This window comes from Rhinoderma darwinii, chromosome 3 (genome assembly GCF_050947455.1).
Source record: "Rhinoderma darwinii isolate aRhiDar2 chromosome 3, aRhiDar2.hap1, whole genome shotgun sequence".
In the NCBI taxonomy this organism is placed as follows: Eukaryota; Metazoa; Chordata; class Amphibia; order Anura; family Rhinodermatidae; genus Rhinoderma; species Rhinoderma darwinii.
Window position 1 is genome coordinate 342,139,109 of NC_134689.1, and position 24,991 is coordinate 342,164,099.

Sequence of the window (24,991 nt, forward strand, 5' to 3'; positions counted from 1 at the left end):
AAAAAAGGTTTAATTTGCGACACATTCCCTTTAAGTGTCCCAGCACAAAACATTCACTGAGTGTCACCAAGCTAAAACTAATAGCTCTAAAATGATGTGAATTACGCTGACAAGTTTAAGGATGGGACCTGGTATCCATGCAGGGGGGCTCTAAATTTTCTATTTTTTAAAGTAGGGATAGACCCTATCACAGTAAAACAAATTCTTAACATGCTGGTTGGGGGGTGGTGAAGATATATCAAGCATGCTGGATTAGGGTACTTTTAACGAGACCGTAGCGTCCCCTCTTGACGTCTTTGTTTACGTTGGCCATTGATTCATAAGCAACTTGTGAGAGCAACAGGGAACTACATGGCTTTAGGGTAGGGGGTAGAGAGGACTGCATTTTACCATATACACAGGACATCAAGGTCATATGTTAAAGATCCCGATCCCTCCCCTAGCAGCAGGTTTTTACTTTTTTTTTTTAATTTGTAAACCGTTAAGACTTGAGGGTAAATTAACCCTAAATGGGAATGTCCACATTTATGGCATATCCAGTTGTAAACATTTTAGTAAGATATACAGGAATAGTGGGGCACACTCTCCGGTAGGGGCTGTACATAGGAGGCATCGCGGCACGCTTTACAGGGGGCGTGGCCAGCATTTGAGGGTGTGTCCTGCAAACAATATTTATTATGACTTGCATTTCACCTAATTTCCCCCTGGAAGCCATTCTGAAACGCTGAAAACTCTTCCTATGATTATATTATAGGAAAGGGAAATGCAATGGATGGTCTATAAACAGCAAAGTACAGTCCGGAAAGACAAAGAACTCATATCATACTCTTTTAAATGCAAAGTTGACTGCTAAGGTGCTTTTTTATTAAAGACGATCCAGATCTAGTCTATGTAACCACCAGTAATGTTATAGCATGTGATCATCTACAAAAGGAGTTGGTATAGAAAAGACCTGGCAAGTTCAACTGAACGCTACTCACCTGCATTTGCTATGAGGAAATTGACCACTTCTATCCGATCAAAATATATCATGACACCACCACTGAAAGATATTAACATAGGGAACATTCAGCTACTATGCAACAGTAAGGACAGGATTGCAAAAAATATATAATAACCAGACAACCTAGAGGCCAGTGTAAACCTTGCGCTTCAGCTGTGCTGTGGTTTGTGACTGGTGCACTGTGTAGGTATCAGCATATCCGACATTACTTGGCACTAAGGACATACACAGGGCATAAAGGTGACCAATCAAACAATGATCCCCTGTCCTTATCCATGCTGCAGGCGTCACCAGGCACTCATCATTTCCGGATGATGGGTAGACACTTCTGAGAGCACTTGCTGGTAGTATCTACCTGGATAACAACAACTTTGTGCTTGAAGACCAATGGTTCTATGACTCCATGAGTGATCTACATTATTGCAATATTGTAGAAATGTAGAATTGTGATGATGTTATATCAATTATAACCTATAAAACATAAATGTAAGGACTCATTCACATGGCAGTATTTGTGTCAGCATTTTGTATCAGTATTTGGAAGCAAAAACCAGGGTTGGAACCATCAAAGAGAAAAAGTATGATGGAAATATTTGGACCTTTTCGGTGTTATGCACCCACTCCTGCTTTTTGCTTCCAAATACTGATGCAAAAATACTGCCGCCTTATTGAAGCCTTAGGGTATGTTCACACACACTAATTACGGACGTAATTCGGGCGTTTTTGCCCCAAATTACGTCCGAAAAATGCGCCTCGATAGCGTTGACAAACATCTGCCCATTGAAAGCAATGGGCTGACGTTTGTCTGTTCACACGAGGCGTATATTTACGCGCCGCTGTCAAATGACGGCGCGTAAATAGACGCCCGCGTCAAAGAAGTGACCTGTCACTTCTTTGGGCGTAATTGGAGCCGTTATTCATTGACTCCAATGAAAAGCAGCGGCAATTACGTCCGTAATGGAGGCGGCGTTCAAGCGCCTGCACATGCCGTTACGGCTGAAATTACGGGGATGTTTCCTCCTGAAAACATCCCCGTAATTTCAGCCGTTACGGACGCTGCCGTGTGAACATACCCTTAGGGTATGTGCACACACAAAATAAAAAAAATGGCTCAAAATAAGGAGCTCTTTTCAAGGGAAAGCAGCTCCTGATTTTCAGACGTTTTTTTTAATCAAAGTCGCGTTTTTCGTGGCGTTTTCAACGACCGTTTTTCTATAGAGTCTGAAAAATGGCTCCAAAAACGGATGAAGAAGTGACATGCACTTTTTATTCGTGGCCGTTTTGAAAAACGGCCCTGTAAAAAACACCCCGTCAGAACAGAACGCTGTTTTTTCCCAATGGAGAGGAGTGCATGACGCTGATTGGTCTAAAGTAAATACACGCCCACTTGGGCATTAAGAAACTAATTAGCATAAAGCTAAAAATCGCTCCTAACGTGGTAAAAATAGATAGTTTTTCTAAATAAAGAACACTACTGTCACCTACATTATAGCACCCATCTCCTTATGTAGGAGATAGGGCACTTATAATGTGGCGACAGTCTCTCTAAGAAAAGCGCAATGCAAACAAAACCTTTAGGGGTTAAGAGAAGTCTTCATAAGTAAGTAAAGATTATGACATCTAGGAAGAAACGGCTGCCACTCCTTCCCTATCACCAGCTGACAATACCGCGTGCTGCAGCTACACATGGCAACGTCACCCATAGTGATCTGAATGAAAGGGATCAGGTCATGATGTGATTAAGCTACTGCACTCACCTCGTGCCGCATGGAACGTTCTTCACCTCGTCCGTCTGTAATGTGCTCTGATGGGACAGATAAGACATTACAGTAATTCAATATTTATATCAGCAACTGTAACCATCCACTAATCTATGATAACACGATCATCAGAAATGAGCTGTAGAAATAATGTCACCTAAATGACATTATAATGCTTTTATCCAAAGGATGGCGGTCAGTGCAGAAGTCAGAGATCATCCTTTCCTTTATGTCATTTCCAGTGAAAAAGCCCATTAAGTTATTCGCTCTTCACTCATCAGAAAAAAAAACAAACATGTTTTGAAGACTAAATTACATAGAAGCGTCAGCATAGAGATTGTATCACCACAGACCACCCATTTATTCTAAGAGTCCGGTTTGCAAAACCCCCAGCAAGCAGTTGATTTTTTTTTGGGGGGGGGGGGAGTAGTTAGCTATACAAATGAACAGCTATCTAGGTAATACACGGACGGCTCGATTGCACAAGGGCGAGAATCGCCACTTGTTAGCAGCTCTCTGCTTTGGCTCACCGAGGGGGGGGGGGGACCCTCCTTTATAACGTCGATATGCCCTAGTAAAAGGCATATGGACAGAGGTTGCACTCATGGGTTAACCCCCTACATATCATTTTTCTGTTTTCAGTATTCGGTGTATCCACCCTTTGCCTTGAGTACAAATCCCATTATTTTTCAATTCTTTCAGGGTCTGAGAATGTTAGGGCTTTCGGTTTCCGTTGCTGGGTTCCGTCAGACCTTTCTGTCGGAGGAACCCACCAACTGAAAGTCAAACGGAAACAATCATTTTATTTTGACGGAATCAATAGCGCAGTCGACTGCGCTATTGTTTCCGCCAAAAAAGTGGAAACCTTACAGAACAGAGACAAAACGGAAATCATTAGCAACGGAAGCATTACCATTGAAATCAATGCTAATGTAACGGAAAGCTATGGTTTCAGTTTGCCCTGGGTCTGACGGCACCCATCAACGGAACCCCGATGCAGATGTGAACAGGCCCTTACAGAGATATTTCCTCGCTTTTTGGAAATACCTTCAAAGCTCAGTCTACGACCAAATTCAGATGTCCATATGACGGCTGTATAAGGGCATATGACGGACGTTAAAGCAATGGCCGTCACACGGACGCATGTATTTCAATGGGGCTGTTCACATTGCCGTTGTGTCAACGGACCGTGTGAAGGGTCAGTTGAAAAATAGAACAGGTCCTATTTTGTTCCATTTTCTAGGATCACTGGATCGACTCTATGGGGATCTGTGAAAACAGGACCTGCAGAGGGGCAACTCGGACGTGAAAAATTGCCATTTTTCACATCAGACTTTCGCCACGTTGGCCTGAATTCGGCCTTCGGGTGAGTTCACAAATATCAGTTGCATCAGCATCAGTTTTTTGGCCTCGCAAGTGATTACAACCGATGCAAAAATGTTTCCGTTGCCATCAGGCATTTTCACTACAAAACAATAGAGACAAAGGCCTGAGGAAGATGCTAATCCACCAAAAAGGTAGTCTAGGGCCTGAAAATGTGGCAATTTTGCTGCATAGCTTGTGATAGATTGGATACATGTTATGTACTTGTAATTTCACAAAACTTCTGACGTGATCTTGGCATATCAGAGATCTCCTTCTCTGCTCCGGCGCTACACTGAAGTCTGACACACATTGTAGCGTCACGCGTGTCATATTCAATGCAGCGCCGGGGCCGGCGCAGAGAGGGAGAGCCCAGAAGGCAGCTGCTGTCCACTAACCTCACCTCTTCAAAGCAGCTTGTGAACCTGCAAAGATGCCAAACACCAGCCCTAACTTCAGGGAGTAGCTAGTTTTTGGCGCCTGGACAGCTACCCAATCCCACCCGAATCTCCTAAACACTCCACCACACACCGCACTAGGATTGCTGTTGCTTCTATTCACACGACCGTTTGACTGCCGTTTTGAATCCTTTCTTCTAATTTTGACGACCGATTGTGATCCGTTTTGCATTCGGAAATTTCACTGTACGTTTTAAAAACTGATACATTTCATGTGTAGATAATACCACAACGCCCCCGTAGACCGCGCCCCTCATGCCAGCCCGTGAATAGCGCCACTCACGCCTGCCCCACGTAGATAGCGCCACTCCCCGTAGACAGCGACACTCACGCCCCTCCCCGTAGATAGCGACACCCACGCCCCTCCCCGTAGATAGCGACACTCACGCCCCTCCCCGTAGATAGCGACACTCACGCCCCTCCCCGTAGATAGCGACACTCACGCCCCTCCCCGTAGATAGCGACACTCACGCCCCCCCCGTAGATAGCGACACTCACGCCCCCCCCGTAGATAGCAACACTCACGCCCCCCCTGTAGATAGCAACACTCATGCCCCCCCTGTAGATAGCAACACTCATGCCCCCCTTATATGGTCAGTAAACTGAGTCCCCGGACAGAGCGTCAGCAACGCTCTGCCTGGGGATTCCCTCCAGGAGCAGCCCCTGACGTCACAGTCCATATATGGACAGGGACGTCAGGGGTTCCATCTAGAAGCGGAATCCCCGGCCAGAGAGTCGGCAACGCTATGGCCGGGGATGCCGCCCCTAGAGGGAGCTACATTGGCGCCATCTACAGGGGGGGGGGGTGGGTTAGCACTATATACGTTGGCGGGGTGGCGGCGCTATATACATGGGCGGGCGTAGTTGAAGCTGTCTACGCGGGCCATGGGTGTCACTAAATTCCACTCCTGCTTGAACTTGGGTACAATAGATTTACGCTACAGGTAACGTTTTTGGATCCGGCTCCTGCACAAGTCCGACACCACAACGTATGTCCCACGTACCAGAACAGATCCCGTAGAAAGCTATGGGATCCGTTCTAGCATCAGTTTCCCCCCCAGCTTTTCTGCAACACGCCGGAGGGAAACTGACAGGGACAATGAACATATGTGAATATATATATCTCCTCTCTTGACATGTCTGTTTTAGTAAATACTTGTATTCCCCATAAAATTAAAATTCTGGAGCCTCCTTTCCTAGATCTCTACGATGTGCCGTTCCTGATATTCCTAATAAATGGACAACTGGGTGTTACTAGTGGGGGCGTGTCCCTATACAGACTGACACTGTCCAATCAGTGCTGACAGAGTGAGATTATGTATGAACACGCCCCTTTAACAAGGGGACTGGTAACACCCAGTTGTCAATTTTTTTCATACATTTCTAGGCGGAATGACAGAGGAATGGAAGAACACAGAAAATATATGTTTCCATAATTGTTATTTCATGGGGAATGCAAGTATTTGTCAAAAGTAGTAGGCACATGAGGCCTTCTTTAAAGTGGAAATGTTCCATATAAAACCATTAACTATAGATAAACACTGGGTTCTCATGCTTGGGACATCACTGAATACCCCTCTTCAGCTGGCAAGAGACAAGATCTGCACGCCCTACATGGCAACTATATTCAGAAGACTGTGAAATGCATTGAGCTGCAGTTTGCGGGACTTCATGCCCTGAATTCTGCTCTCACCCAACAGCTGCACTTTCATTTACAACTGTGAAGAAATACCAAACTAGAAGTTGCATGCCGAAAGTCACGGTATAGCCTAGGCATTTATTTTATGATGCACGATGGTATAGGGTGATACATACACAGATCTGTAAAACCATAGTAGCGGTGAGAAATTGTATTTTTAAATGCGGCCAGACAATGGTTGGAGCCAACTGTTGTAACCTTGACATGCTGTTAGAAGTCTTATACTGCTGGGAGTAGAAGTGGCACAATAGGAGGGAAGCCACAACTAGTGGACCATGCTGCAGAGACTGTGCGGTTATACGTACCTGTACAGACTTAAAGGAGGTTATGAATGGGAACATTAAATGGAAGCCAGGTCCACTTGTTGAAGTGAGCAGCGCTCCACCCCTGCAGGAGAAAAGGGGAATTGTTCAGTTCTTTATTTGTCCTCACAAACATGCAAATCATAGACATGAGTGAGGAAGAAGTCAGTCTAAACACTGGGGGAGGAATTCTGCGGTTTATTCATAGCCAATCATCCGGCTTAACAACCCCAGGTTTTTTTTTGTGCACACACTAAAGAGATTTGTTATTTTAAAAAAAGCAGTAACCTGGTAGGGCGAGCACCCACTTTACTGAACTCTATATAACATGCGGCCCAAACGAGTTACACATTTGAAGGGGTTGTCCGAGGAGCTGCACCGCTCTTGTCCATGGACCATTTATGATATTGTAGCTTAGCCCTGTATAAATGAATGGGACGCAGGTATTACCATACCAAATACAACCCATGGACAAGAGTGGTGCTGTTCCTGGAATAAAAACAGCACCTTTTATCGAATCCCAGAAAACGCCTTAGGTCAGGATCATACACACCGTTCCGATGCAGTTTTAGGTGCAGCTTTTCTTTAGCCAAAGTCAGAAGTGGATCCAAAAGGCAGGAAAGTGATCTGGAAAAGACGGATGCATCTCCTTCCTTTTGTGTCCACTTCTGTGTTTAGATAAAAGAGCCAAAAACCGTGTGTGATCCTGGCCTAAGGCTGGAATCGCACACAATTTGTGATGCAGTTTTTAGGAGACAAACACAGAAGTGGAAACAAAAGAGAGACGACATCAGTTTTCCTTTATAATTTCTTCTTTTTGGATCCACTTCGGCACATAAACCGCATATGTGATTTCAAAAGCATTTCCCGAAGTTGTCTTCCACCATCAGGTTGTAAAAAATATTTTTCGCTTTGTCTTCGTTATACAATATCTATTTCTAGGAAAGCTGGACAACAACCGATCTGAGCCGGGAAGGAATTATTGGAGGAGGAAAATTGGCTTATGCCCCATGGGGATTTTTTCCTTCCTCTGGATCAACATTGCAGGAAAACACGCTGAAATTGAATTGACTTAGAGGGTTAATCCCACCACAACTGCTGGCGAGAGTAGAGTAAAGCGCTGGGCTATCTCCAGCAGTCCCATAAATAATAAATGTAGCAGCAGCGCGTATGCGCGACTGCCGCTCCGTTCATTCGGGGAACTCGGGATCCTCGATCTCTTGATCTGTGGGGGTCCTATCGATCAAGCACTTATCACCTATGATGTGAATAGGTGATATGTTGTTGCGATGGGATAACCCCTTTAAGTCTTTTTTCAGCCTCACACACTATGTTTAAATGCAGTCCCTGAACAGCGGGTTTCCGCGAGTGCCACTGCGCATGTAAGAAGGCGATTGTGATGTTATGGCATATCCTAGTGATATAATAGCATTACAGGATGTGAATACCCCTTTAAAAAGGGAGTGCGATTTTGATAGTAAGGCTATACAAGGGAATTGCTATGTATGCAGTTTTCTAATGTATCAGGAGCCTACACTTCAATGAAAAACAAACTCAAAACTTCCAGAAACGTCCATATTGGCGACTGTCACGTTTACATAATGGAGACTTCTATGCAGCTCGGCTGCTACATCTTTCCATTGCGTTTGGCTCTAGTCTTTCTGAAGCTGTAAATGATGTCCTTTCTTCGATGGATGTGGGTAGGCTATGATTTACAGCTTTCACGTATAGTCCTCACTCCTCCGTCGGCGACACTGCTGTTATTTTAGCTTTGTTTGAGGACATGCAAATGAGGGCAAATAATGACAGCATCTTCTTGGATGTGTTGCATGTCTTGCCAGAAAGCCAAGGATTTAAGCCAATATCCTGCCGGATCTAAGCAGTAAATCTATTCCCTTCACTGTTTATGACACCTGACTGTAAGAGAAGAACAATGTTAACTGCTTCAGTACAAGTAAAGCAGTGAAGAGGGAAACCAAGAACGGATCATCAAACATGTCAAATTGAACCGGGGCTTCTGTCTGGAGACCTCTTGAAAGCGGTGTACATGCAGGCTTTACCAAGTACAACAGAGTGGACACGATCACCATGCTCAGGATCATGGAGGGTTAAAGGTGTTTTTTCTATCAGGACAACCCCTGTCCATGTGTCGTTAGGGTATATGATCCTCATCGATTGGATCACCTGCTCATTACGAGTCAAAGTGGAAAGCCATTTGTTCAGGCGGCTGCAGGGCAAATATATGGCTGCCCACAATTCTCTGTAGCGATACCAGCTGGACATACTTTACCCATCCCACACTAACAAATTCAGTTTAAAAAGGTATCAGATTATTTTGGTTTCATTCTTTGCTTTGGTGCCTCTTTAAATGGAATTTCCAAAGCAAAAAAAACCCCCGAAATAACGCGAGATGTGTCATGTTTTTGTACGCTGGGGAAAACGGAGAAAAAGGTCATGCAGTCTTTAGGCGACGGCGCCAGGCTAGTAACAATTGCAATATGTATAAAATGTCTTTCTATATTCGTGCAGACTACATGTTTCAGGGCCGTAGCGGTCCCTTCGTCAGGTCAGGTATAGTGTTTGCACTTGGAAGGTATAATACCGATGTGTATGTGGTGGGACAAGAGCTTTGTGGCGCACAAATCCTCCCTCCCACCATCTGCTTTGTTTACCCCCCCACTGCAGAATACATATAGCTTGCATACAGAGGAGAAGGTAAGCCAAGCCCTGTTTACCATGTGAACAGTGACGTGTTGTCTCAGAAGGGAGGCGGAGTAGTTCTTAGGCCTTATTCAGACGAACGTGTTATACATCTGTGCTACGAGCGGGATTTTCACGCGCGTCGCACGGACCTATGTTAATGAATGGGGCCATTCAGACTGTCAGTGATTTTCACGCAGCGTATGTGCGCTGCGTGAAACTCACGACATGTCCTATACTTGCCCGTGTTTTGCGCAGCACGCACCCATTGAAGTCGATGGGTGCGTGCAAATCGCGCACGGAAGCAATTCCAGGTGCAGCACGTGATGCGCGCAACAGTAGTAAAATAAATGAATGAAAACAGAAAAGCACCTCGTGCTTTTCTGTTTGTCAACATAAAAATAGAGTGTCATCATGATGCCGGCTGCGTGAAAATCACGCAGCCACGCACCATATGCTGATGCCACACGGACCTTTTGCGCGCGCAAAACGCAGCGTTTTTTGCGCGCACAAAATGGGCACGTCCATGTGAATAAGGCCTTAGTGTGCAGTGGGGCTGAGACGACACGCAACACTAGGAGCTACACAACTTCTGGGCCCATCGTGAATGACACAGGATCTTGGAGTAGCGCTGTATTTACATAGAAGTCAACGCTTTACTTACTTACCTTAAAGCTAGGTATGGCGTTGCAAATTTTTTAGTGGCCGGAAAAATCCCTTTAAAGGGGTAGTACAGGATTAAGGAAAAAAATCTGATTTCTTACAGAAACAGCACCACACCAGTCCATGGGCTGCGTCTGGTATTGCAGCTCAGCTCCATGAAAGTAAATGAGGCTGAACTGCAATACCACACACAACCTGTGGACAGGTGTGGCACTGTTTTAGGAAGAAAGCAGCCATGTTTTTCTGATCCTGTACAGCCCTTTAAAGATAAAACTAGGGAATGGCATAACTAACAACTCCCTAAGATTCTGATATTACTTGGTGAGTTTCCTTTCTTAAGGATCTGATACATTTATTTCCATTACCCTGCAGGCACCATCAACCATTGTGTACAAGGTAATATCACACTTTAATGTTAACCCCTTCCCGACATTTGACGTATGGCTACGTCATAGCTGGATAGGGGGGGGGGGTGTGTGGAACGGGCTCATGGAGTGAGCCCGCTCTATACAATGCGGGTGTCGGCATGTTACATACACTGTATGTTACACCTGACACTTCAGAGTAACGAGCCGGATCGCGCTCGATCCTGCTTGTTTAACCCGTTAAATGCCGCGGCCAATAGCAACCGCAGCATTTAAATTGTTAGAAAGAGGGGGTGACCCCCTCTAGCAGCTCATCGCGCCCCCCCCCCGCAATGAAATCGTGGGATGGCGATGGTTGCTATGGCAGCCTGGGTGCCTAAAGAGGGCCCCCAGGTCTACCACCTTTGTGCTCCTATTAAGCCTGTCAGAAGACTATATAGTGCAATTCCTTTGTAGTATTGCAGTATGTAGTGCAAGCGATTGCTAATAAAAATTAATGTAAAAATTTGTAAAATAAGGTAGTTTTTTTTTTATGTAAAAAAATGTTACGATCAAAACCCCAATTTTCCCCCTGGAGCATTGTAAAAAAATAAATAAACATAATTGGTATCGATGCATCCGTAAAAGTCTGAACTATTACAATATATCATTATTTAACCTGCACGGTGTACGCCGTAAAAATAAAAATGCAAACGCCAGAGTCGCTATTTTTTGGTCACCTCATCTCCCACAAAAAAATGGAATAAAAAAAGTGATCAAAACTTCACATGTATCCCAAAATGGTGGCATTAAAAACTACAGCTTATCCTGCCAAAAATAAGCCCTCATAGCGTTTAATCGACGGGAAAAAAAAAAAGTTATGGCTCTCTGAATTTGGCGATACAAATGAAATTTTATTACATTTAGTTTTTTCCTTGTAAAAGTAGTAAAACATAGAAAAAACTATATATATATATATATATATTTGGTATCGCCGAAATCATATTGACCCGCAGAATAAAGTTAACATGTTTTAATTTCACAGTGAATTCCGTAAAAAGGAAGCGCAAAAAACAATGGAGGATTCGCTGTTTTTTTTCATTTTCTACCCCACAAATAATTTTTTCCCCTATTTCCTAGTACATTATACGGCACAATAAATGGCACTACTAAAAAGTACAACTCGTACACACACACACACACACACACGTGGGAACATTAACCCCTTCACGACTGCCATACGGCTATATACGTTCTAACTGCCGATACCCCATGCAGTTAGCACGTATAAACGTTGACAGCCTGTAACGGGTTAAGGAGTGCAGTGCTGCTTCAGTGTGAGCAGCGCTGCACTCATGTTGGCCGGGGCTTTGAGAGCACCGGAATACACCCCCCACTGTAGATCGTGCCACCCACAACCCCCTGTAGGCAACACAAAACCCTCTGTAGATAGCGCCACCTAAGCTCCCTCAAGCATCGGAATCCCCGGCCAGCGCTCTGGCCGAGGACTCCCCTCCTAGAGGGAGCCCCAGCCGTCTCTCCATGCCCGCTGTAGATAGTGCCACCCCTGGGATTCCGCCACTGGAGAAGCCCCTGGTGTCACTATCCATATATGGACAATGACGTCAGCGGCTCTCTCTAGGAGCGGAATCCCCGGTGTCAGATCACTCTGTGTCAGGGATTCCGCTACTGGAGAAGCCCCTGGTGTCACTACCCATATATTGAACAGTGACGGCAGGGGATTCCGCTTTTAGAGTGAACGCCTGACGTCACTGTCCATATATGGACAGAGACATCAGGGGCTTCCTGTAGGAGCGGAATCTTCGGCTAGAGGGATTCCACTCTTACAGAGAGCTACAGTGGTGCTATTTACAGGAAGGGGGGGTAGCGCTATCTACAGTGGGGGGTATTGCTAAATACAGGGGGGGATGTTGCCATCTACAGGGGGGGGGTGCGGCATTATATTGGCACTATCTATAGGGGACACTGTGGCGCTATTTACATGGGTACTGTGTGTGGCACTATGTGGGCATTATCTACAGGGAGTGGCACTATTTACAGTGGGCACTATGTGGGCAATGTGGCACCATCTACAGTGGTATTGCGTCACTATCTACAAGGGCACTGTGGTGTTTTCAGGGGGTTGGGACAAAAAACCCTAACAAATAAAATTCATCCATTTTTTTTAACGTCCATGAAAAACGGATGGTAAACGGTGGTTAAAAACGGTCAGACGGCCGGGAAATGGATTCAAATTTTGAGATTCATTGATGCAAAACAGCCATGAAAACTGACAGTCGATTAGTTGTTGACTGCCAGTCTTCTCATGGTCGTGTGTGTGTACATAGCCCTCTTCACTCTCCCCTCACAGCGATCCAGGGTGACGGAGAGAAGACTAATTGTTACAGAGCATGTATATATATATATATTTTTTTTTTTTTACATAAGTGTTTTTTTATCTTTTAATTTTTAGTGACTTGTCTGCTCATGATAAAAATTTAAAACACTGAATTAAACTAATCTAGAAAATGAAAGCCTCATAAGTTTTGTAAAAAACAAAAACAAAGTAAAAATAGTTGTGATATTCAAAGCGGTTCCAAAGATATTATCGTTTAAATAAGTGCATATGGAAAACTTGACCTGGACACAGGGGCATCAATGACCCTTGGTCATGTAAGGGTTAAAGTAGTTAGAAATCACGTGCATAAAGAACATGTAAATGGGCTCTATCAGCTATCCGGACGTGCTCTTACCTATAATAGACTCCAATGTGTCCTTCCTCTATCTTGTGTATGGATGACAGCAGAGAAGCAGCAGTAAACGCCACCGCAATGGCGGCTAGAGCTCCGATGTGGGACATCCTCCTGGGTCCTGTAAAAGACATATAAATAACTACCATGAAATTATTCCCGCACATACACTGAGTGCCCAACCCCCGCCCCATGATTATTTACCATATGTCTATATCAAATATTAGCCAGTGCTCTTATCTCTGCCATGTCTTATACCCACTGCGCAGTTAATGCACCACACTAGGAATATCGCTTGTGACCAGAGATCCATTTTTAGTACCCGATTCTGGGAATGCTAGATCAGAACCAATATGGCCACCTTAACATTTTCCGTATCACCCAGCTTTCCCAGTCCTGGACAGTAAATCTACCTTAGTACGCAGCAATATGGGCACACAATTAAGCAGATTTGTCACTTAGGAACCCGGTAAAGCTGGGTGACCACCAATATGTCTGCCATTACATCAGTGATAGTAGAAGTCACTCAGCTTTCCCAGAATGGATCAAATGACAGCAGTCAGCAGCTTTTATTTTAGGGAAAGTTCTTCTTTTCACTCGGTGTTCTGTACCAAGCTCAGATCTCAGGTCAAAAGTCAATGAATGATGGAATTACCAGCGGCACCCAATGAATAAGTGTCGTGGCGAGTGTAGTTCATGGAGGAGAATGAATGAAAAGGGTTAATTTGAGGATGATGCAGCTGCGTTCACATAGTGTGCGTGAATGTGCTCAGTCGGGTTTACGTTACATTTCATTCTTTTATTTATTGCAACCACATGCTGAGAAAATCCTAAAAATCAATAGCGGAGGCGTCAGTGCGTATTGATTATGTAGGCAATGAATAAGGTGACAGATGCCGTCATCGCCACTTGTCCACACACAGCAGCCATCCGCCTGGCATTAGAAAGGTTCATTTAATAATAGCGACCTGATAAAACACACATGTAGCGTTTATAAAAAAATCTATCGATCATAAAAATCCTGTAATCTGGAAATGATGTGCTCACATAGGCGCCGGTTATCATTGCAAAACAGACTGATCACATGAGGCTTCTACATAAAAAAAAAAGATAAAAAAATAAAGTGTATATCACCCAATAGAGGCCAAAAGTACACGTTTTAGGCCTCATGCACACGTCCGTATTCTGGTCAGTATTTTACTTTTACTTCAGTATTTGGAAGTCAAACCCAGTAATGGAACAAAGAAGCGAAAACCTATAATGGAAAGATTCCTCTTCCGTGTTTTGGCTTCCAAATACTGAAGCGAAATACTGACCAGAATACTGACGTGTGCATGAGGCCTTCACCTCGGTCGGGGGAATGGGGGCCTTTGGTTACGTTCCCAGCAAAAAAAAAACCAACAACAACGCGAACAAAACCATGACAGCCACGGTACTAAATTACAATCCCGTAATCACTATGCGTGCCACCGTATGGAGCCACTGTAGTTTCCCGAAGCAGCAATAAGAGTCCGTAATAAGAGCGTGTAATGGAACGCGCCACAAGTGATTACTCTGTACGTGTGTAACTTTGGGGACCCGCAGAGGTGCACTATAGGTCCATGGGTGCTGTATTACTAACTACTAGAACACAGCACTATGCTCGGGTGTGAACCAGACGACAACTTCTGCAGGACATGGCGGCAGCTTTGCGTGACATTGCGGCTTATAGAGTGTCTGAGACCATGTGACACCGTTCCACATGCGGTATGTGATACACGCGGTGTTATTTCATTCATACATTCTAACTTTTTACAGATTAGGATAACTTTTTTTTTTTTTCGAAGTAAAGGAAACCGCAGCCGTAGTGGTCACATGGCCACTCATAGCTATAATGTCGCGCATAAGTTGCAGCCAAATATAGCGTTTGCCCCGGCATGCCCACATTGACCCAAAATTCCTGTCACCACTCTGGATATCGCTTATCTTCATGTGGGCAGTCACCATCTTGCGGCGCGCAACTACAACAGTCATGTGACATCTTAACAGATCTCGATGATAAAATATAAAGCCAGATATGTAAGTGAAATTACACGAATGTCCCATTGTGCTACAGGAGTTTTGGGATACAAGTAGCGGTATCTCCCCAGTCATGGATGGAAACCCACAGTACAGTCCATCTGCCACATGAACACAGCCTGAATCCATATTTCACAATAGATCATCCATATGGCCTTATAAATGTCCTAAGGAACAGAGGGGAACCCTGAAACCAACCCCCTAACACTATAACGCATAGAATCACGACACACACACACACACACACACACACACACACACACACACACACACACACACACACACACACACACACACACACACACACACACACACACACACACACACACACACACACACACACACACACACACACACACACACACACACACACACACACACACACACACACACACACTCTCAGGCCTGACCTTACTTACGGCACCTCCAGGTCACTAGTGATCAGTGTGATCCTAAGCTTCTTTCTCTTCCACCTGCTTCAGCTTCTTCCTGGAGTCGCTCGCCGAAACGTCATCAGCCAGCGTCTCAACGAGGGAGCCGCCATCTTTGTTATGGGCGTGCGCTTCACGGTGGTGACTGCAGTACCCGCCAGTCTCCAGCAGGTGGCGCTGTAGGCTGAATATTAGAGTGTAGTACATGTTTGAAAACTGCTCCAGCCGGTGAGCTGCTGCAGAGAGATATAGTCATGTGTATGCCGCTGCAAAACGAGGTCACAGGTGACTAAAAATGTCTGAAATATGAATGTGTGACCTCAGGCTGATGAATATCATGGGAGGCATCATTCATGTAAGATTATAATAATCTTAGAATGTATCAATGGTTACACTGGTGTGACAACAATTACAATAAGAATAATAATATTTTCTTTTCTTGTATATTAAGGCTATTGCAAAAATTCTGTCATGGTTGGCAACTTTGCAATGTCCGCAATCTTGCATGGGACTTTTCCCCATAAGGAATATTAGAAGTAGCATTGAGACTGCGACTTTCAAGCCACTCACCTCAGACTTTGTCACCGAGTAGCCTCAGAACTGTATTTGCTGTTTGTTATAGCAGTTAAAAATTATTATTTTTTGGAACAGCTTTGAGGTATATTAGGACGGTGCGGTTAATAACCGCAAAACTGTGGAAAACGCAACACTTTTGCCGTAATTGTAGTATTTTACTGCAATTTGACCACACCGTCTGGTCCTCTTAGGCCTTGTTCACACAGTGCAGATTTAATGCAGACTTTGCGTTTTTTTGGTTTTTCTTTAGCTAAAACCAGTAACAGAAGTTAAACAGAAAAAAATATATAAAGTACTACACCTGCACCGCCATGCTTTTCTAGCTGGAAGAAGGCTGGCATCACAAACTCATGTTCGCTGCCACCTAGTGGTATAATAAATGCCTGCTAAAGTTGGAGAAAAAGTCACAAGAAAATGAAGAAGATGAAAGAAAACGAAAAAAACGGAATACAATAATAATATATTAATAGTATTTAGAAAGTGTTATGTTTTAGGATCAGTTTGGTTTTTCAATCTATGTCTTATTTTGTAGGGTAAAGTCACTGTAAAGAACATTGTAGCTACTGTGAAACATGGAGGAGGCTCAGTAATGTTTTGGGGCTGCTTTGCTGCTTCTGGCACAGGGTGTCTTGAAGCTGTGCAGGGTAAAATGAAATCCCAAGACTATCAAGGACTCAGCCGCAGGTCATGGGTCCTCCAACAGGATAATGACCCAAAACACACCGCTAAAAACATCCAAGAATTGCTAAGAGCAAAGCATTGGACTATTCTGAAGTGGCCTTCTATGAACCCTCATCTAAATCCTATTGAACATCTGTGGAAGGAGCTGAAACCTGCAGTCTGGGGAAGGCACCCTCCAAACCTGAGACCGCTGGAGCAGGGGCTCACGAGAAGTGGCCAAAATACCTGTGGACAGGTGCAGAATCTCATTGAGAGTTAGGGTATGTTCACAGACCTCTTTTCAGACATAATGGAGGCGTTTTACGCCTCGAATTACGCCTGATAAGACGGCTCCAATACGTCGGCAAACATCTGCCCATTGCGTGCAATGGGTCTTACGATGTTCTGTGCAGACGAGTTGTCATTTTACGCGTCGCTGTCAAAATACGGCGCGTAAAATGACGGCTTGTCAAAAGAAGTGCAGGACGCTTCTTGGGACGTTTTTGAAGCCGTTTTCTCATAGAAAACGGCTCCAAAAACGGCCGTAGAAAACGCAGCGAAAAATGCGAGTTGCTCAAAAAACGTCTGAAAATCAGGAGCTGTTTTCCCTTGAAAACAGCTCCGTATTTTCAGACGTATTTTGTTAATCATGTGAACATACCCTTAGGGTATGTTCACACACTTAACAAAAACCGTCTGAAAATTTGATTTTCAGGCGTTTTTGAAGCTGAAAATTAAGCTTCTTTAAATTTGGAGCTGTTTTTGAGGCGTTTTTGATAGTGTTCAATGGAAAATCCGCTCCAAAAAACGCCTCAAGAAGTAACATGCTACTTCTTTTTACGGAGCGTCTTTTGAGGCTGAGTTCAATGGAATTTTGATGCAGATTTTCATCTGCCTGCATGCCGTTTGCCGCGTTTTTCGCTCACGCCCATTGAGTGCCACGGGCAAAAACGCAGCGAAATACGCTTTCTCTGCCTCCCATTGATGTCAATGGGAGGTCAGAGGCGTAAACGCCCGAAGATAGGGCATGTTGCTTATTTTTACCGCAAGCGTTTTTTTACAGTTTTTTGGTGCATTTTCCGACGCGGTTTCCGCGTCAAACAACGTGTCAAAAAACTCTGCGTGAACAGGGCCTTACGCTCCGTTTTTTAAAACAGCGGCATAAAAAGCCAAGTATAAACTAAATGCTGTTTTTCCCATTGATTTCAATGGGCAGATGTTTGTTAGTGTTCAGCTTCTGTTTTTTCAGGCGTTTTTCGAGGCGTAAACGCCCGGAAATACAACTGAAAACATTGCGTGTTATACACTTACACAAATCGTTTGTGTGCAGTGATTGCCTCAAAAGGTTGCGCAACAAAATATTAAGTGAAGGGTATAATCATTTTTGTCCAGGCCAGTTTCATTCATTTTTTTGTTTTGTTTTGTTTTTTTAATTTTCTGTTGAACCAAAATTCAAAAGCAATGTCTGATTTACATTAGTTGATTTTCAATAAATTAAAATATGTCATTACTTTTGTCAGTTTCAAGTTGTTTCAGTGACCATTGTGGGTTTTCCAACAATTTTGTCCGCGACTGTACATACAGTATATATTAGATGCATGGGTTACTTTGTAGCTTTGTATTAGTTTCTGACGTTTGGTCCATTTATCATAGCTGTATTCCTAAATGTAGTTGGGAATTCATAACTTACAGACAGAGACTAATAGTCTTCTCAGAAAATAGATTAGAAGACATGTCGAAAGACTGGTCTAATTTAAAATAAAAATGTCATTCTGCACTCACAAACTGTCTCTCAGCGCGGCCACCCAAACCAGCAGCAGCAATTAGTAATGTGAGGTGACTGAAGGCGCTGAACTAATGTGACACATTGGGAGTGATAGAGATCATTAACACAGGCAAAGGCATGTTGGGTTTGCTCTGTTGTTGGATACGGCATAGATAAGAGTATATGAATATAGACAAACCGCTATCACTTACATCCCCTGTGGAATATAGTGTAAGCAAAGCAATTAAGTACCAGCGACTACTGCAGTATAACACATCCAGAAAGTATGTCTGTTCCTACATGTTCTTATGGAATGGAAGATATCGTCTTTGGAAACCAAAACAAATAAACTTTCCATTTTGATACCCATAGTTACTCACACTCTTTATGGAGAACAAACTAACAATCCTTTGTCACAAAATCATATAAAGTATGACTTTAAAATGGTTTTCTGAGCTTATAAAAATACAAATGTTTCTAAATGGTCACCAGATGATGCCACCATAGCTCAGAAGACGTAATTTTTCCTTTTCATTATGTTGCCCAGCACTGTGCAACACTGTTGTTTTCATTTTGCTAGGGCTTGCTGTGGGTGGGATTATCAATGGGAAGGACTACAGTTCCCATTATTCCTCACCCCCCCCACAGACATTGCCACTATTTACAGCTGCCTGTATGCCCCTCTGAATAATTTCAGCACTACCCTACACCTTGTAACACTGTCTGCTAATGAGACACAGCTCTGCTGTCCTGCTTCTAGATTCTGCTGCCCAGCATGTGAAACACGATCCCTCCAGAGACAGGGAGGGAGGGGAGAGAGAGCAAGGTGCAGTGGAAATGAAAAGAATGTGATGTGTGAGGTCCCGTATTACAGGGAGGGGGTTGAGTGGAGATAACCACATGTTCAGTGTACACAGAATGTCACACAAGCAGGAGATAAACACCATGAACATAGTCATTTAACTGCACGTGAGATCGTCTTAAAGAGGCATTTCAGCTACAGACAGTACATTAGTAAATTACTAATCTTAATGCAATTAAACCAAATGCACACAATTTTTAAAGACTGGCAGCCCCTTTAAAGTGGTGTTCCTTCTATTTTTTTAAAATAGGGACAAGACTATGAGTTTTCAACGATTATTGAGACAATAAGGTTGTATATAAATACTTGAGAAAATGTGCTTGTGTAAATGGAGCTTTACCCCTCTCTGCTTTCAGCACCTTGCCTATTCAGTTTAAAGGGATTGTTCAGGATTAAAAGAAAGGGTCTGCTTTATTTCTACAAACAACGGCACATCTGTCCATAGGCTGTGTCTGGTATTGCAGCTCAACTCCGTTTAAGTGAATGGGACTAAACTGCAGTACCAGACAGCACCCATTAACAGACGTGGTTCATTTCATGGAAAAGAAAAAAGCAGACCCTTTTCTCTAATCCTGGACAATGAAGCACTGAGTTCTTAGATTGGTTGCTATGGAGCGTAACAGCCTTGTTAGATAGCATGCCCATAGTAACCAGTTTATTTCATATCACTTAGGTCTTCAGCTCAAGGATAAATTGCTATTGTACCCAAGGCAGAGAAGTGACAAGGGGATTAAAGAGGCTCTGTCAGCAGATTATAAGTGTCCTATCTCCTACATAATCTGATCAGTGCTGTAATGTAGATAACAACAGTGGTCTTTATTTTTTTTTAAATGATCATTTTTGAGCAAGTTCTGAACAATTTTAGATTTATGCTAATTAGTTTCTTCATGCCCAACTGGGCGTTTTTTTTAACTTTTGACCAAGTGGGCGTTGTAAAGAGAAGTGCATGGTGTTGACCAATTAGCGTCATTCTCTTCTCTCCATTCATGTCCATTTGTACTCACAGCACAGCGTGATCTCGCGAGATCACGCTGTGCTGTGAGTAAGTCCCACAGAAACTTTACCGAAGTGTCGGGAGTGTGAATAGACATTGCATCCTGGCTAGAGGCAATGTCTATTCACACTCAAGACACTTCAGTAAAGTTAATGTGGGTGTATGTGACAGCACAGCGTGATCTCGTGAGATCACGCTGTGATGTGAGTACAAATGGAAATGAATGGAGAGAAGTGTATGACGCCGATTGTCAGCGTCATACACTCTTCTTTACAACGCCCACTTGGTCAAAAGTAAAAAAACGCATTAAGAAACTAATTAGCATAAATCTAAAATTGTTCATAACTTGCTAAAAAAATGATAGTTTTTCAAAATAAAAACCACTTGTTATCTATATTACAGAGTCTATCAGATTAGGTAGGGTATAGGGCATTTATAAACTGGTAACAAAGCCTCTTTAACCCCTTAACGACCAAGGACGAAAATGTACGTCATGGTACGCTGCTAGTTCCCGCACCATGACGTACATTTTCGTCCGCATTTCAAACTGTCACTCTGTGTAAACACAGAGTGACAGACCCGCGCTGACAGCTGTCCCCGACAGCTGAGACATCAGTCTTGCCGGACAGCGGACCATCGCCGCTGATTTCGGCATTTAACCCCTTAAGTGCGGCGACGGATTGCCGTCGCCGCATTTAAGTGGTTTGAAGCACATCAGCAGCCCCCACGAAATGATCGTGGGGGCTACCGATGCTTGTCACGGCAATCGGAGGTCAGATAATGACCTCCGGGTTGCCATGCACGGAAGCCTCGGAGGAACAGCCTCCGGCCGTTCCTCCTCTGCTTCCTGTCAGTGTGACAGTCACGTCACAATGACAGTTAGAGTACATTACACTACGTGTGTAGTGTAATGTACTCTAGCAGCGATCAAAGCTGCAAGACTAAGTGTCCCCTAGTGGGACAAGTTAAAAAAGTAAAAAAAAGTAATAAAAATGTTTTAAAAAAAGTGTAAAAATAAAAGTTATAAGTTCTATAAACACTAAATGCTTTTTTTCCTATAATAAGACTTTTATTATAGAAAAAAAATGAACACGTTAAAAAAGTACACATATCTGGTATCGCCGCGTTCGTAACGAACCCAACTATAAAACTATGATGTTATTTTTCCCGCACGATGAACACCCCAAAAAAAATCAATAAAAAACTACGACAGAATCGCAATTTTTTGGGTCACCACCGCTCCCTAAATAAAGAATAAAAAGTGATCAAAAAGTCGCATGTACCCGAAAATAGTACCAATAAAAACTTCTATCCGTCCCGCAAAAAACAAGCCCTTACACAGCTTTTTTGACTAAAAAATTATGGCTCTCAGAATATGGTGACACAGAAATGTATTTTTTTATAAATAAGTCATTTTATTGCGCAAACGCTAAAAAAAAGGACCAAACCTATATACATATGGTATCGCCGTAATCGTACCAACCCGCAGAATAAATTAAAAATGTCATTTATTGCGTACGGTGAGCGCCGCAAAAAAAAAACCTAAAAAAACGGTGTCAGAATTCCTGTTTTTTGCTCAGGATTGCAAAAAAATTGAATAAAAAGTGATCAAAAAAAATCACATGTACCCCAAAATGGTACCAATGAAAACTACAGATTGTCCCGCAACAAATAAGCCCTCACACCGCTCTATTGATGGGAAAATAAAAAAGTTATGGCTCTTGGAAAGCGGGGAGTGAAAATCTAAAATATGAAAGCAAAAAATGGATCAGTCCTGAAAGGGTTAATTCATTTCTAATGAAAAAACGTATGACCACATGTGGGGTATTTCCGTACTTGGGAGAAATTGCTTTATAAAAAAATGGTTGTTTTTTTCCTCCTTTATCCCTTGTGAAAATGAGAAAATGCAACATTTTAGTGGAAAAAATTTTGATATTAATTTTCGCGCCCTAATTCTAATAAACTCTGCAAAAGACCCGTGGGGTCTAAATGCTCACTTTACCCCTAGAAAAATTCCTTGAAGGTTTTTCCAAAATGGGGTCACTTTTGGTGGGTTTCCACTGTTTTGGTCCCTCCAGTGCATTGCAAATGCGACATGGCACCGAAAACCATTCCAGCAAAATCATAAATCCAAATAGTGCTCCTTCCATTCTGAGCCCTGCTGTGGGTCCAAACAGCAGTTTATTACCACATATGGGGTATTGTCGTAATCGGGAGACATTGCTTTACAAATGTTGGGGTGCATTTTCTTCGTTATTCCTTGTAAATAATAAAAATTTCTATGTTGTTTCAGAAAAAAAGTACATTTTAATTCTTACAGACTAATTTCAATATATTTAGCGAAAAACCTGTGTGGTCAAAATGCTAACTATACCCCTAGATAAATACCTTAAGGGGTCTAGTTTTCGAAATGGGGTCGTTTATGGGGAGTTTCTATCATTCTGGCAGCTCAAAGCCTCTCCAAATGTACATTGGGGCCTAAAACATTTTCAAGCAAAATATGAGTCCTGAAAGCCTCCGGGTGTTCCCTTCCTTTGGGGCCCTGCCGTGTGTCCAAACAACGCATTAGGGCCACAATGTGGGTATTTTTGAAAACAGGAGAAAGAGGGTGATAGATTTTGGGGTGTGTTTCTTCATTTTCATGGTCGCTTTACAAAGAAATCGGTCTTCAAACTGATACTTTTATGAAAAAAGTGAAATTATTATTTTTTTCACCTGCTATGCATTAAATTTAGCAAAGAACTGTGGGGTCAAAATAATTACTATACCCCTAAATAAATACCTTATGGGGTCTAGTTTTCTAAATGGGGTCGTTTATGGGGAGTTTCTATCGTTCTGGCAGCTCAAAGCCTCTCCAAATGTACAGTGGGGCCTAAAACATTTTCAAGCAAAATATGAGTCCTGAAAGCCTCCGGGTGCTCCCTTCATTTTGGGTCCTGCCGTGTGTCCAGGCAGCGCATTAGGGCCACAATGTTGGTATTTTTGAAAACAGGAGAAACAGGGTGATAGATTTTGTGGTGTGTTTCTTCATTCTCATGGTCGCTTTACAAAGAAATTGGTCTTCAAACTGATACTTTTATGAAAAAAGTGATTTTTTTTTTTTTTCACCTGCTATGTATTAAATTTAGCAAAAAACTGTGGGGTCAAAATACTTACTATACCCTTAGGTAAATACCTTAAGGGGTCTAGTTTTCTAAATGGGGTCATTTGTGGGGGTTTCCATCACTCTGAGACCTATGAGCCTCTGAAAACCTGGCTTGGTGCCGGAAAACAAAATGTACTTCAAAATTTATAAAATTAATTATTCAATTTGTAAGTCCTCTAAATTGCTGAAAATTTATTTTATTTTTTCAAAAGTGCTGCCAAAATGGAGTAAAGAGATAGAAATATATATTTAATTAAAAAAATTGTACAGTATGTGTGTACATATGTGACATATTGCAGTTAAAAATAGGGAAAATGGTAATTTTTACAAAATTTCTTAAATTTTTCTATTTTTTAATTAATTTCCGCAAATCGTATCAGTCTACTTTTACCACTAAAATAAAGTACAACATGTGACGAAAAAACAATGTCAGAATTACTTGGATATTCAAAACTTTCACAGAGTTATTCTCTGATAAAGTCAGACATACCAGATTTGACAAATCTGGCTTGGTCATTAAGGTACAAACATGCCCGGTCATTAAGGGGTTAAGCTGTATTGTAAAACATGTTTTTTGTCAAAATAAATTAAAGTGGAGAACCCCTTTAAGATGATATTAAATAAATATTCCAGAAGGCCTCGATAGACAGATACCATAGATGAACATAAAATCATATGTTTCACTTTACAACATTTTCTCTCACCATTTTTAATGATTCTCCCACATTTCCATCATCTGTTCCACAATTTAGATTTCCCTTATCTAGGCTGTGCCTATGGCAGTCTCTACTGGTTGTCACCCAGCATCTGCTGCCCAAGTAGAAGACCAAGAAATGTTGCTCTATCTCCGGGATATTTTTTTTAACTGTACTTTTTATTAAAGTCTTTACATTTTCCAAGAATAAGTATATGAAGAATAATAAACAGTACAAAAAAGAAAAGGTTGCCAATAGTCACACTAGAAACAGATCAAGGCAAATAATCATATCAAGAACACAAAGCATTTTGCATAACATCTTGTATCTCCAGCATTTTCATCTGTGCTTTTCATTAGGAGATGTCTGCAACGCAAAGACCTGTCAAATGATAAATATTCGATAATGTTTGACATTGAGAGGTTATCAATGCAAAAAATTAGTCTGCAACCAAAGTTCATATTAATTCTGCTGTGGAACTATCTCTGACATGGGTTGTCTCCTCTGATAACTTTTGGGATCATTTGTCTATAGTATTAAAATAATGAAGAACTCGAACAAGGAAAAGTATCAGATTTCTTTAATCTGACATCTGATAGTCCAGACAGTGCAAAATAACCTGGAACTTCAGAACATCAGAAGACTGAGCCGAGATAGCCGATTATGAGACTCCTCTGGTCACACTAAAGTGGGTAGTATCAAATTTTATCTTAACATTTCATTTTGGGATGTCCTCTTGGAGGTTTCTTACTCTAAGTAACTTC

General features: G+C 42.5%; 1 protein-coding gene across 4 annotated transcripts in view; it reads right to left on the minus strand.

The window, feature by feature from the left end:
- ERLIN2 (ER lipid raft associated 2) overlaps window positions 1–15,637 on the minus strand; it is a 36,646-nt gene extending 21,009 nt beyond the window's left edge. The window contains exons 1-5 of one of the 4 annotated variants that reach the window (XM_075858458.1): window positions 15,524–15,637; window positions 13,045–13,162; window positions 6,588–6,669; window positions 2,761–2,807; window positions 981–1,042 (exon numbers count right to left, since the gene is read on the minus strand). In XM_075858458.1, coding sequence (XP_075714573.1) covers window positions 981–1,042; window positions 2,761–2,807; window positions 6,588–6,669; window positions 13,045–13,151 — 298 coding nt within the window. In that variant the 5' untranslated portion in view covers window positions 13,152–13,162; window positions 15,524–15,637. Of the gene's footprint in view, window positions 1–980; window positions 1,043–2,760; window positions 2,808–6,587; window positions 6,670–13,044; window positions 13,163–15,509 lie in introns of all 4 variants that reach the window. The other 3 variants (XM_075858457.1, XM_075858456.1, XM_075858454.1) reach the window with 3 other exon arrangements.
- Window positions 15,638–24,991: the final 9,354 nt, after the last annotated feature.